The sequence below is a fragment of the Pinus tabuliformis genome, chromosome 3_1, assembly GCF_031772625.1.
Source record: "Pinus tabuliformis cultivar Carrire ecotype Pingquan chromosome 3_1, CPIR1, whole genome shotgun sequence".
NCBI lineage: Eukaryota > Viridiplantae > Streptophyta > Pinopsida > Pinales > Pinaceae > Pinus > Pinus tabuliformis.
In genome coordinates, this window is record NC_142301.1 from 621,213,160 (window position 1) to 621,228,366 (window position 15,207).

At 39.5% G+C, this 15,207-nt stretch overlaps 1 protein-coding gene across 1 annotated transcript; it reads left to right on the top strand.

Annotated features, from left to right (window-relative positions):
- Window positions 1–4,053: 4,053 nt before the first annotated feature.
- Window positions 4,054–14,631, top strand: LOC149188564 (L-type lectin-domain containing receptor kinase IV.2-like). Its single transcript, XM_089413046.1, has 3 exons — window positions 4,054–4,723; window positions 6,069–7,046; window positions 13,498–14,631. Exons 1-3 carry the CDS (start codon window positions 4,589–4,591, stop codon window positions 14,326–14,328), a joined length of 1,944 nt encoding a protein of 647 aa, XP_089269172.1. The 5' UTR covers window positions 4,054–4,588; the 3' UTR covers window positions 14,329–14,631.
- Window positions 14,632–15,207: the final 576 nt, after the last annotated feature.

Below are 15,207 nucleotides of genomic sequence, written 5' to 3' on the forward strand. Positions count from 1 at the left end.
TTTACTATGGTAGCTCGAGTTAAATATTTGAATGGCCTATGATTCCATCTACTCTTTTCATATGATGATATGAGAAAATGGAAAAAAATAGTTTCAGATTGATTGCAATGAAGATTGTTTGTAATTGACTATATTCTTAGCATTCACATTTTCTATCTATCAAAATTGTTACATTGACACTATGCACTCAAAATTTTTATTTCATCATTTTTCATCATTCAAGTTACTAACAGTCTCTCTCATCTCAACAAACTGAGGTAACTAAGAAAATTTTAAATTAAATTGACCAAATTAATCTTAGACATATCACTTTGTTGAGGTAACCAAGAAAATTTTAAATTAAATTGACCAAATTAATCTTAGACATATTTAACATATTTAAAATTATCAAAATAATTAGATGTTCAACAAATTTTGTATGACCGCACACCACTGAAACCAGCCTAGATCCATCTTAACGCCGGATCTATCAAGCACTGAGAAGGATCAAATGTCTCAAGGTGCACTCAAAAAATAGGTTTGCACCTCAAGAGATTTCATAGATCCGATGTTAGGATGGATCTAGGCTCATTGTTAACCTTGCTAAGTTTTATTATTTTTATAATTTACATTTATATATATCTATTTACAAATTTCATTATTTATTATTTTATTTATTTACTATTATTTTATTTTTTCATTATTTATTATTTATTTAATATTATTATCCTTTCTTTCTTATTTATTATTCATTTTATTCATTATTATTAGGGGCATTACAATAAGGATGTATGTAAGTAGTTGGAGACAGAGTTTCATAGTAGTTATGGGAGCTGAGGAGGGTGGTGATAATGTTGAGGAGTATGCATAGGCTAGTTGATTGTGCATGCCCCTTACTTCATGGTTGTTTTGTAGTGAAGTTAGTCCTAGTGACAGGGTTAGAGGTCTGGTTGAGAGTGAAAGTGTGAATTGTTGGGTTTAAGGCCCGGGAAACCTGACCAGTTTTCATGCGGTCAGCAGTCGTGGGGTATGGACGCGCAATTAGAATGCTACTTAGTTGAGGGAGGCCTCAACGCTTAAAGAAAATTTCCTGATGAGATGGTAATATTTGTCCCTTCAATTCGCCTTCTTTGGCCTGGAGGGGTCTCTAATCAATTCGGTAGTGTATATATCTAGCTTGGTTGGTTTCTCTTAGTGAATTCTGGGGAGTTCTGGCCTGGAGGAGATTTTGTGTTCAACTGTCTTGCAGGGTGTAGGAATTTGGCCAAGAGGGGTACTCTAGTTTTGGTGGATACTAGGAGAGTTGGCAGTGGGTGGATTTTTAATTCTGCATTGTTTGAATGTTGCAACTTGGTACCTTGTGGAATTTTCTAGTTTTTCTTAGTCTCGCTCCATTCGATGGGGCATCTTCACACACCGGTCTTTGCTAGTTGTTCTTGCATGAAGTGGACAGGGCTAGGAAAAGGAGATAGTGTGGGACTTGGTGGGTGTTTACTTGGTTTAATCAAGAATCTAAAATGATTCGCCAAAGGGGTTGGGGCAGGCATGGCAGAGCTCCTCGGTGTGATATGTCATCCTAGGTTGGTAGAGTAGTGGCCGAGCATGGTAGGGGTGGATACAATGGTGCGTCTGATGGAGAAATGGCCCAAGAATTTGGACCAGTGCTTGGGATAGCAACCACCTCGCCCTCCTTGGAATCAATAGCTAGTTAGCTCCAGCTGGTCATGGTATACTTGGGAGAGATGAGGCAACAATGACATGAAGATAGAAATGATTTGATCACATTTTTGAATGACATCTAATACAACCAATGGGTGATGATGGATAGGATGGATTCTATTTGGCGCAATCGATGACGCACGATGGATCAGCTAGACCAAATTGACAAAAGCATCGATCGCTTGGAACACCATGCTCATGATCCAATTTGACCCCTGGACCCTCCAAATGTCGGGCAAGGCCTGACACCTCCAAGAAATTTCTGATGATGATTTGTTTTGTTTGTATTCCTGATTTTTTCTGGTGTATCCGTGTTTATGACTTGAGTTCTGGATGTAGTGTATGATACTTTGGTTTTTTATTTTCAACAGGGAGTGCAAGAAAGAAATAGCAAATTAAATGTAATTTTTTAAACAAATAATAAAATATTTTTGACCGACAAAAAACACAAACTCAATAAGAATTTTCTTAAAATTATTATTGATAAAATTTCTATTATATTGTGATTACTAAATAACAAATTATTAAGACAAAACTATATTTATATTTATTGTATTATAGAAAATAAGAATTACATATTAAAAAATAAAATAAAAAACAAAACATATATATTTCTATTACATATATAGATTATGTGTATTATATATATAGATTATGTGTAGTATTTCGTGCTGCCAGAGAGACTATCCATTCGTGGGCTTCCCTGCAAGAGAATAGAATAATTGTAGTATTTAAGTATATTTTCTTGAAAAACTATTAATGAGTCTATATTGTCTTATATTTCTATTAGTTATAAAATAATAAGTTGATAGTAAAGACTAAAAAGATATTAATTACATATTTTTATTATTTATAAAATAATATATTTCTAATCGAGTTTAAGGTTGTGTGATCTATATTTACAAAAGAAAGGCTTGTGTGATTTATATTTACAAAAGAAAAAAATCGGTAATAATCACATCAAGAAATATTTGTCGACATGTTTAAAACTAACTAGTGTGATTCATCGTAAGATGAAGAATCAGATAAGAGAGATCTTTTGGCTATAACGAAACACTTACTTTTGACTAGGTAAAAAATAAGTGAAAAAATAATTTGATCATAATTTAAATAATTAAGTGAAATGTATATAAATAGATATTAATATTATCTTTTCTTTTTCTTACATAAAATTTGATTTTATTTTTACTTAACTAAAAAATTAATCTTTTAATTATAATTTAAATAATTAAATATATATAAATTAAAATCCTAGATTCTAAGCTAACTTTTGACTTGATTAAGAATTAGTATAAATTAATATATATATATATATATATATATATGGAATAAATTGAGGCTAGGGATTATTATCAAAATAAAGGAAACTTATTCTTATTACAAAGCTTAATAAATAAGAAAGTCATCTAAATTATTAATTCGTAAATCAAAGAAAGAATATAAAATAAATTAAGTTCCATAAAAATATAATATATAAAATATAAAAAGGAAAAGGAAAAGAAAAACACAAAGAAATGAATAAGGCAAAGGGAAGAACGGACAAGAAACCAAAATAAAGAAAAAAATTCTATAATAGTCACTAAATCCAAAGAAAAACATAATAAATATATTCAAGTGGATAATAAAATATAAAAAACGTTAACCACATTTGATAATTCCCATCTTCATCTTTAATTATAGAAGTAATTTTAAATATATTCTACTTGCCAAATCTATTCATATATATATGTTATTTTTTTATACTAAAATTTTAAAATAAAATTATAATTTTATTTTTTTACCGGTGTAGTATAAATTGATATCTACATTTTAATCTAAGATGACTTCTCTTGTCAATTAGTTGCCAACTCACTTTTAATGAAGCCAGAATTCTTTGAACACGTTATTTATCACCGAGTTTATCTAGCATCACTCCAGTAACATGGATGAAATCACGGGTCGGAAGATGTCATAATTTTGAGATGAGAAGTAATCCAAATTACAACTAAGATGTTAATGTCACTCTCACATTTATGAATTGCAATTTCTCTTCTACATTTGTAATTATGAAGCGGCATTCTTCGGAGTCATTCCTGTGTTATTCTTCCCTCCTTCCTCAATACGACGTCTTATCTTCTCGGTCATTTCCCTGTTATTCTTATCTCGTCGGTCATTTCCCTGTTATTCCTCTTTCGTTCCGAAAGAAGAATATTTTAACGATACGAAATCTCCGTGGTCATAAGTTATGAAAAATTTACAATAAGAAACGTAGACCTTCAATGCTCTTGCCAGGATTTTCGAAGGGTGCTTTTAGGGTTAGCAAATCTTTGGAAGATAACTGCACCCAACACTTCATTCTGTTTCATTTATTTGATATATGTTTTGTGGCTATAGATCACTTGAGTATGTATTAATATCCATCATTTGAGTATGTATTAATATCCATCATTTCTGGGCGCTTGCATTTCCAGTTCTTTGGAAATAGTACCAGGATGGAGGATCGCTCCATACCATTTGGCTAATATTTCTATTGATAGTTTTCTGTAGCAACCGTTTATGTTGGTTGATACTTCAGCTGTTATATGCTTTTGATTATGTAGGACTTTTATAGTATTCGATGATGATAGAGGGACATCTTTTTTGAGAGATCAGGTCATTGTATTGGGATGCAACTATCTACCGTGGACTTTAGAATGGCTATGGTTATATCTGTTCTGTTAGTTCATTAAGTCTGTAGATACAGCTTATGGCTGATGGTAACAATTATGGACTATATTAGACCATGTACTGGTTTTCAATGTATTGAATATCAGTGTTTTTTTCTTTATAAAAAAAGGTATTAATATCCATATCTATTTATTCTTCCCAGAAGGAATTTTGGGGAATTTCGCTCCACCCAAAGAAACGACTAATGATGCTAATACCATGGCGCAGACTCCTCCTAATAGCCTGCACCTCTCTCTTCTTACCACTTATTCCTGCACAGGTCGATGAGGATCATCAACACACCACTTTCATCTTCGACGGATTTAACGGAACCCACCTTGTCACGCCCCCAAGTCTACGGTAGTCTTCCAACCGTTATCTGGCGGGGTGCGGCACTACCATGTACTTTCTTTTTCGTAATACTTGTACATATAGACTACGCCTTACACATTAACATGCTTAATTCATCTTCTTTAATTAAGACAAGGCATTAATCTTCATATACAATCATAACCAATATGCAATGTAAAACCGAGCACATAACAATTGCACACAATGATAATGGGAGGGGCAACTCCCGAACGAGTTCGCCCAAATATATATTATGAATCTCTTTTCAATAATACAATCACAAGTGTGCCGGGCAAGCCCACGGCCAACACTTAGAACTTTTACAACGAGGCAAGAGAGCCTTTTACAATTCGATACCAATTACCTTTGGTAAGAGCGAGCTCACCCGAGCCTCCAAAACTCTACCAAATCAATTCTGCACCAAATCGTCCTTCACCGTGAACTGTCGTCCTCAAAACCAATCCCCGGTAGAACTGCGCACTTATTCACTTATGCGCATGAGAGATGCGCACTTCTCTGCGTCCTCTTATCTCTAGATCGAAGACCAAGAGGAGAGCGAAGTGCTTGTTGTCAAATGAGCCATCTGCGCCATGAATATATAGCCATCTCAACTCTATGATGAAGGGGTGTCAGCTCTTTAGGCCGACCCCCTAAATACATACGTTGGAGCCCCTTCTTTACTTATGGGCAGGTCGGCCCTTGCCTAAGGGCAAGGCCTCCCTACGCCCTTATAAAGTCTGCACTCCATCGCATTATTTCTTAAGTATTTCGTAAGTGCTCCCAAAACGTCGCAGCCGGCTCGTAGGAACGTCGCACCTGTCCGCCCTTCGTCGCACTGTCGTTTTGCTGTCGCACGTCCGGTTGTGGTCGCGTTCTGCCCGTCCGTCGTATGGAGGGGCGCCCGCCCGGGTCGCCCTCCCTTCGCCCACATCTACGCGCCCAACCGTGCCACGCCCGTGTTGAACCAACTCGCGCCCATGTCGTGCCGTTTGCCATGTCGCTGTTCGGTGGTCTGCCCATCGGGCGTGGGCCGCCCATGGGTCGCCCGCCCGTCGGGCGCGGGTCGCCCTTGGGTCGACTCTCCGTTTCGGCTCGCCCGAGCCTCAACCGTAAACTGTCCGCCGGTTCGGGTAGCTGCACCCGCGTCCAAACCTGCTGCAGCTCGTCCGCAGCTCGCCCTCGTTCGCCGGATGTCGCAGCTCGCCAAACCTGTCATCGCTCGCCGTGCATGGGTCGCGGCGCCCGGGGCGCCCGCCCGTCGTGCACGGGTGGCCCACGGGTTGCCCACCCGGGTCGCCCGTCGGGTGAAGGCGCGCCTCTGCCCAAATCGCCAGGGCGTTACACACCTGATCTTGGAAGAGGAGGCTTCTGTCATCGGCTCGAAATCCGTGCTTGCTCTCACAAAGCAATCGCATTTTATGATCGGCCGCGCGCTCTATTCAATTCCCGTGCAGATGAAAAGCAACGAGACTCGTTTCTCCTTTAGCACTACCTTCGTTTTTTCCATTGTGCATCCTCCCTCTAACGACGGAGGACATGGACTAGCGTTCATCATGATGCCCCACAGTTACCCCATTCGCGCTACTGCGTCCCAGTATTTGGGCTTGTTAGACCTCACCAGCAACGGGCGGCCATACAATCACTTATTTGCAGTGGAGTTCGATACGACCAAGAATCCGGAATTCAATGATCCCGACGACAACCACGTGGGTGTAGACGTCAACAGCCTCATCTCGGAGCAGACCGTGCCTGCCGGTTATTGGGATGGGGTGGACAGCTTCCATGGACTGAGCCTCAAGAGTGGACAGAACATACAGGCCTGGATCGATTACAATCATCCTCAACGCCGCCTCAACATTACCATCACGTTAGCCGGCTTGCCGAGACCGCACAGGCCATTGATATCTATGAAAATTGATCTGCACAATGTTCTGAAAGAGAAGATGTTTGTTGGATTTTCAGCATCCACAGGGATGTTAGTGGAAGACCATTACGTTATGGCGTGGAGCTTCACCAACGAAGGGACGGCGCCGCCCGTCAATGTGTCGCGTCTCCCTTCACTTGCTAACATGTATTCCAAACATCTGGACCCGGGATTCATAGCCGGCGTCACCGTGGCCACCTTGGTTCTCTTCACGCTTGGGATTTGGGCGGTCTGGTTTCTCAAAAGAGCGAAAAACAGGGAAACGATCGAAGAATGGGAGGAAGAGTACTGGCCCCATAGATTCCCTTACAAGGAGCTCAGCATCGCCACCAGCAGATTCCGTGGTGATAACATTTTGGGACAAGGGGGTTTTGGCAAAGTTTACAATGTTGGGTATTTTTGATGGGGAAAATACCAAAAACCAAGATTCAATTTAAACACAGAGACAATGCTCTGTTCTTTGACTCCAGGATCTTTTATGCACACAGAAGACTCAAAAAAAATTTCACTGAGGAACAGAGGATTTCACCATAAAATATTTCTATTCATTAAAACAAAAAAAACATTCACTGTGTCTCCATATGAGAATTTACACTGCTGGAAAAATTCCCATTAACATTTACTGCTGTAAAACCTCCATTCACATTTACTGGTGTAAAACAATTTTACATACTGCTGTAAAAGCAAAACTTACACAGACTTACAAAAACTAGCTTCACCATTTTCTTTATGCACTGCTGTGCAAAACCACACATGGTTTTTTTTCTTTTACACTTCTTTTTTACAAAATCAACACCACCACCATTACAACCCACGAGCATATTTTTCTTTGGCTCGTTCGTCTGTTTTTTTTAACTCGTGTCTATGATCTTTTTACATACCATTACTCAAAAATGGTCAACGCATAAAAAAAAACATAAAAAAAAAGTTACGTACCCATATCCCTTACAATACTTAGTTAATGAGCATATGCGCCCATACCTCCGATTAAAAACATTTACGTGCAATATATGAAAACTTCAATATACTACCTACCACTATGACATTTCATTAATTAAACGTATGGTCAACAAAACTTAGATTTACTCCACGCTATGAATTTAATATTTGCCGTATGCAGGTTTGGAGCAGCTTCGGGCAATCAACGGTTGAAGAAAGTGGAGCACATCCGACGGTGGAGGGCAATATCGGAAGACCAACAAGTGCTGAACTTTAACCTCCGAGAAAATGACGTTGCGTTACGTCAGGGCTGAACCACGTGTCAGCTCCAAAATTTCTCGGGCTCGATCATCGGAAAAGTACCTTTGCCTGAAATCAACCCGAGAGCTTTCCGGCTGGTTTGCTTAACGTTTTCTGGCGGTTTTGGCTGAGAGCGTATGGCTGCGTTGAAATTAGATTTCAACACTCCCCTTTAATTTCAACAGCTGGGCATTCGGTCATACCGAGACACTTTCTCAAAAATTCAAAGCTCTTCTGATCAAGTGGCTTTGTCAAGATGTCTGCTACCTGTTCTTGAGTCCTGCAATGTTCTAGGACAATTTCTCCATTGTTCACCAATTCTCTGATATAGTGAAACCTGGTATCAATGTGTTTCGTTCTCTTATGAAACACTGAATTCTTTGACAATGCAATAGCTGAGCTATTGTCACAAAAAATCACTGTCGCTTTTGCCTGCACTTGGCCTAAGCTTCTCAACATTCTTCTCATCCACACTGCTTGACATGCTGCTGCTGTAGCTGCCACATATTCAGCCTCTGCTGTAGACAATGCTACAATGGACTGCTTCTTAGAAGCCCATGAAATGGCTCCTGAACCCATATTAAAAACATAACCGGAAGTGCTCTTCTGATCATCTACACTTCCAGCCCAATCACTGTCAGTGTATCCAACCAAATCTAAATGTTCTGAGGCATGATATAAAATTCCAAACATTTTGGTGCCTTTGACATACCTCAAAATTCTCTTTGCTGCCTGCCAATGTGCCTCCTTTGGCCTCTCCATAAATCTGGAAATTAAACTAACAGCATACATTAAATCAGGCCTAGTAGCTGTTAAATACATAAGGCTGCCCACAATACTTTTATACAAACTAGGATCAAAATCCTTGCTGCTGTCCTCTCTGCTGAGTTTTAATCCCATCACTGTGGGAGTGATTGCTGCCTTGCATTCTTCCATCTTAAATCTGCCCAAAATTTGATTTACATATCTTGCTTGAGATATAAAAATTCCTTTTTCATTTTGATCTACTTCTATGCCTAAGAAGTATCTCAAGAAACCCATATCAGTCATTTCAAATTCCTTTTTCATGACTGATTTAAAATTCTTAATGAGCTGATCATCATTACCTGTGAAAATCACATCATCAACATACAAAACAACAATTAAAATTTTACCATCCTTTTCCTTGATGTAGACTGTGGGCTCTCCTTCACATTTGTCAAATTCATTATCCAATAGATATGAATCTATCCTGCTGTACCATGCTCTTGGCGCTTGCTTCAGCCCATAAAGAGCCTTCTTCAATTTGCACACTTTGTGCTCTTCACCTTTCTTCTCATAGCCGAGAGGCTGTTCAACGTAAACCTCTTCTTTTAACACTCCATTTAGGAATGCTGACTTCACATCCATTTGGTAGACTTTCCATTTGTTTTGAGCTGCTATGGACAGCACTGCTCTCACGGTTTCCATTCTTGCAACCGGTGCGAAAGTCTCCTCATAATCTCTCCCATACTGCTGCTTGTACCCTTTGACAACCAGCCTTGCCTTGTGCCTTTCAATCTTGCCTTCAGCATTGCTCTTGGTCTTGTAGACCCATTTCACACCAATGACTTCTTTGCCTTTTGGTAACTCAACCAAATCCCATGTTTTGTTTCTCTCTATGGCATTCATCTCTTCATCCATAGCTTCTATCTATTTCCTATCTTTAATTGCATCTTCGAAATGAATAGGATCATCAACATGACAATACAAGGCAAATAAGGAATTCATTCCTTCATCATAAATGTCACTTAGATTTCTAAACTTCTTACCTCTTTCACTTGGTGTGCAAGTGCTTGAAGATGCACTTGAATTTCCTCCTTGTGGTGTGCTTGGAGAAGCACTCTCATTGATCCTCAATGGTGTACCTTGCTGTCCTTGTGTTGTCCTCAATGGTGTCCCTTGCTGTCCTTGTGTTGGCGCTGCTGTTTGGGGATTCATTTCAGCCACCTCCTCATCATCTTCATCATGAGACAAACAGTTTTTGACATTCACTGTTTTCTCTATGCTTCCATCCCAAGTTTCCTCTTCAATGAATTGAACATCCCTTCTGACAAAGAACTTCTTGGTAGATGGGATGTACAGCCTGTAGGCTTTGGATTCATCACTGTATCCAATGAAGATGCATTTCTCCCCTTTGCTGTCCAACTTCCTCCTTAGCTGATCTGGTATGTGTGCATAGGCCACACATCCAAAAACTCTCATGTGGGTGACTCCTTGCTTTCTCCCACTCCATGCCTCTTCTGGCACTTTGTTCATGACTGCTTTTGTAGGACACCTGTTCAATATATAAACTGCACAATGTACAGCTTCAGCCCAATACTCATTTGGCAAATGCTTTGCCTTCAACATGCTCCTTGCCATCTCCATGATGGTTCTGTTCTTCCTTTCAGCAACTCCATTTTGCTGTGGAGTGTACCTAGTTGTAAACTGTTTATGAATTCCATTTTCTCTACAAAATCTTAGGAATTCCTTGGAGATATACTCACCTCCTCTATCAGTTCTCAATACTTTTATGTGCAGCCCGCTTTGGTTCTCCACAAGTGCTTTGAAATTTTGGAATTTCTCAAACACTTCACTTTTGTTTTTAAGGAAATATATCCAAGTCTTTCTTGTACAGTCATCAATGAATGTCAAGAAATATAGGCTGCCAGCTAATGATGGAGCTTGCATTGGTCCACACAAATCTGAGTGGATAATCTCTAAGGGTGTCTTTGCCCTTATGCTTTTCCCTGATGGAAAACTCTCTCTATGTTGTTTTCCCAAAATGCAGCCTTCACATAGGCTGTCCGGTTTCTCTATCAATGGTAATCCCTTTACCATTCCTTTTCTGCTCAATAAGTTTAGACCTCCAAAATTTAGATGCCCGAATCTCAAGTGCCATAACCAGTTCTCATCCTTTGGCACGCTTTGGAAGGCCTCTTGGGTGACTGTTGCCATTTCCTTCTTGTTCTTCAAGTCTGCCCGGATCCGAAGAGGGAACATCCTGTTCCTTGTCATCTTCACTTCAGCAATGCATCTTTTGCTGGGTGGTATATCCATGATGGTGCACACATCATTTACAAAGTAAACATTGTAACCCTTTTGGATAAGCTGTCCAACACTCAATAGGTTACATCTCATTCCGGGGACATAGTAGACATCTGCTATGGTTTTCCTTTCTCCTTGTTTTGTAAATATTTTTATCTCCCCTTTTCCCATAACAGAGACTTTACTATCAGTTCCTAGTGTGACCTCTGATTTCAAATTCTGATTTAAGGCTGAAAAGAGGGCTATATTCCCTGTCATATGGTTGCTGCAACCTGAGTCTAAAAACCAAATGTCCTCACTATGTGTTTCAGCCATGTTACAAGCTAACAGGACATTGTCTTGACTGCTGTTTTCTCTTGTAACATTGGCATTTTGTCTGCTGTTCTTATCATGTTGTTTCTTTCTACAATCACTAGCATAATGTCCATACTTTTTGCAATAATAGCATTGAACATTAGATTTATCATACCTTTGTCCTTGAGCCTGATACTGATCTCTTTGTTGGCTGCTGCCTTGACCTTGGTTCTGATTTGGATTGCTGCCTCTTCCTTGTGCATTTGATGGGCTGTTCCTTCCACCTCTGTTCTGGCTTCTGCCTCTTCCTCTCTTGTTTCCTCTGCCTTGACCTCTTCCTCTTCCAAAGGACATCTGGGTCTTGAAGGCTTGCTCAAGGGATGAGTTTTCATTCCTACTCAACCTCTGCTCATGAGTTATCAGTGATGCATGTAGCTCATCAACTGAATAACTTGAGAGATCCTTTGTCTCTTCGATGGTGGTGACTATGGCATCAAACTTTGAGGGTAAGACCCTCAATATTTTCTCCACAATCCTTCTGTCTTCAATGGTTTCTCCATGAGTTCTCATTTGTGTGATTACACCAATCACATGAGTGAAGAATGAGTCAATGTTATCTGACTCCTTCATGCACAGATTCTTTAAGTCCTTTCTCAGCAATTGTAGCTTTGCTGTCTTCACTCTCTCCATGCCTTGATAGGTTGTCTTGAGGGTTTGCCATGCTTCATTTGCTGTCTTAGCTGCTGCTAACCTTGGAAACACACTCTGGTCTACTGCTAGATACAACAACATACGGGCTTTTGAGTCCTTCTTCCTATTGCTCTTCAGCTGATCTCTCTCTCCCTGAGTTAGTGCATTGAACTCAGTTTCATCTGCTGGTTCTTCAAAACCTTCCTCAACTATTTCCCATAAGTCTTGAGAGGCAAACAGGGCTGTCATGGTTATTGCCCAGTAGTCATAGTTTTTCCCATTAAACTGTGGGAGCTGGGTGTTAAACAAACCCATACCAGTGCTTGTGCTAGCCATTCCTTGTATTCTGATCTATGTCTCTAAATCCTTGATTGTGTGTTTAAAACAGCTGACTGTTTCTTCAGCAACACAAAAAAAACTTTTGAAATACCTGAATCCTTTGATGTCTGAGTCTTCTCTCTGCCTGAGAAGTTTTGCTGCAGCTACAAACCTTCTCCCTTCAGCTTCTTTGTCACCTTCAAAGAGCCTAAGCCTGCTCTGATACCACTGTTGGGTATTTTTGATGGGGAAAATACCAAAAACCAAGATTCAATTTAAACACAGAGACAATGCTCTGTTCTTTGACTCCAGGATCTTTTATGCACACAGAAGACTCAAAAAAAATTTCACTGAGGAACAGAGGATTTCACCATAAAATATTTCTATTCATTAAAACAAAAAAAACATTCACTGTGTCTCCATATGAGAATTTACACTGCTGGAAAAATTCCCATTAACATTTACTGCTGTAAAACCTCCATTCACATTTACTGGTGTAAAACAATTTTACATACTGCTGTAAAAGCAAAACTTACACAGACTTACAAAAACTAGCTTCACCATTTTCTTTATGCACTGCTGTGCAAAACCACACATGGTTTTTTTTCTTTTACACTTCTTTTTTACAAAATCAACACCACCACCATTACAACCCACGAGCATATTTTTCCTTGGCTCGTTCATCTGTTTTTTTTAACTCGTGTCTATGATCTTTTTACATACCATTACTCAAAAATGGTCAACGCATAAAAAAAACATAAAAAAAAGTTACGTACCCATATCCCTTACAATACTTAGTTAATGAGCATATGCGCCCATACCTCCGATTAAAAACATTTACGTGCAATATATGAAAACTTCAATATACTACCTACCACTATGACATTTCATTAATTAAACGTATGGTCAACAAAACTTAGATTTACTCCACGCTATGAATTTAATATTTGCCGTATGCAGGTTTGGAGCAACTTCGGGCAATCAACGGTTGAAGAAAGTGGAGCACATCCGACGGTGGAGGGCAATATCGGAAGACCAACAAGTGCTGAACTTTAACCTCCGAGAAAATGACGTTGCGTTACGTCAGGGCTGAACCACGTGTCAGCTCCAAAATTTCTCGGGCTCGATCATCGGAAAAGTACCTTTGCCTGAAATCAACCCGAGAGCTTTCCGGCTGTTTTGCTTAACGTTTTCTGGCGGTTTTGGCTGAGAGCGTATGGCTGCGTTGAAATTAGATTTCAACATACAAGGGCGTCCTCCCGAGCAGCGGCCAAGAAGTCGCAGTGAAGTGCATAACGAAGGAGTTCACGGAGGGAATGAAAGGGTTCGTCGCAGAGATCTCGAGCATGGGGCGTCTACAGCACCGGAATCTGGTCCATCTCCGGGGCTGGTGCCGGAGGGAAAAACACTTATTCATAGTTTACGACTATATGCCTAACGGCAGCTTGGATAATCTGATATTCGGAAACCCAACCATAGTCCTGCCGTGGCCTCGGCGATACGCGATCCTGAAAGGCGTGGCGGCGGGACTGCTGTATCTGCACGAGGGATGGGAGAAAATGGTCATCCACAGAGACATCAAGGCAAGCAACGTACTTCTGGATTCCGAGCTCAACGGGCGGCTAGGAGATTTTGGCCTCGCTCGACTGCATGATCAGAGCGAGAATCCTCGGACGACTCATGTGGTCGGAACATTGGGGTACATAGCGCCGGAACTCATATACACGGGGAAGGCCACTCCCAGCTCGGATGTATTCAGTTTTGGGGTTCTGCTGTTGGAAGTGGCATGCGGAAGGAGGCCCGTGGATCTGTCGAAGGACGCCGAGCAAACGATTTTAGTGGAGTGGGCATGGGAGCTGTACAGCGAGGACAGGCTGCTGGAGGCATCGGATCCAAAGCTGGGGAAGGACGGATATGATGTGGGCGAGATGGAGAAGGTGCTGAAATTGGGGTTGTTGTGCTGTCACCCAGAGCCGGATAACAGGCTGCGCATGCGCCATGCCTGCCAAATACTGGAAGGCGAAGCTCCTCTTCCGGACATCTGCATATCTTCGTTAAACGTCAGTTTTATGGGTTCTTAACCCACAGCTGGTCTTTCACCGTTATATTACTAAGAAATAAAGGCGGTCAAAAAGAATGGGCTCGATCCTGCCTCCGCTAATTCAAATTGCAAAATGTTCCGAAGGTTGAATACTATATTCTGCGGTCTACAGAATTATTCTACACAATTTCAGAGAAAGGCGTGGGATATATTATTGTTTTACGTTTATTACTATAAATGTTGGGACAATCTGCAGAATACAGTGTATAGTAGAGTGGGCGTTTAAAGATTGTTTCAAGGTTTCCTTTTTCATTATAACATAAACATTTAATTACTTTAAAAACATGCATATTGAAAAATTATTAACTTTTTTCCCTTCCATTCCTCCATTGATTTATGGTGATTTGGGCGTTTAAAGATTGTTTCAAGGTTTCCTTTTTCATTATAACATAAACATTTAATTACTTTAAAAACATGCATATTGAAAAATTATTAACTTTTTTCCCTTTCATTCCTCCATTGATTTATGGTGATTTCTCCTCTATTAATATGTACATGCTTATCAATTAAATTCAAAATTCATGATTTTTTCTTATCATCGATCCCAAAAATTCTACAATAAATGTAATGCCTCGACAACATCATCATAATCACATAAATGCTAGATGACATCATCATTATCACTTAGAATTTTTCATTTTCATTTTCATGTATATTTGATTTTAAATATTATTTCTATGTATATTTTGTTAAAACGCTGTTATTATTTAATTTTATAAATGTGTACATTTGGTTAAAACGTTGTTATTATTTACTTGTTATTATAAAATAAAATATTTGTGAAAATTTAAATCTTAACTCTATTCAAAACTTATAGAAATAAATTAATTAATGTTTAAATGAATTTTAAAATTTAACT

Coding starts and splice junctions, on each gene's coding strand:
- LOC149188564 (XM_089413046.1), top strand. CDS start 4,589: ATGATGCTAATACCATGGCGCAGACTCCTCCTAATAGCCTGCACCTCT. Junction 4,724..6,068: donor GATTTAACGGAACCCACCTT/GTCACGCCCCCA, acceptor CCAAATCGCCAG/GGCGTTACACACCTGATCTT. Junction 7,047..13,497: donor GTTTTGGCAAAGTTTACAAT/GTTGGGTATTTT, acceptor TCAACATACAAG/GGCGTCCTCCCGAGCAGCGG.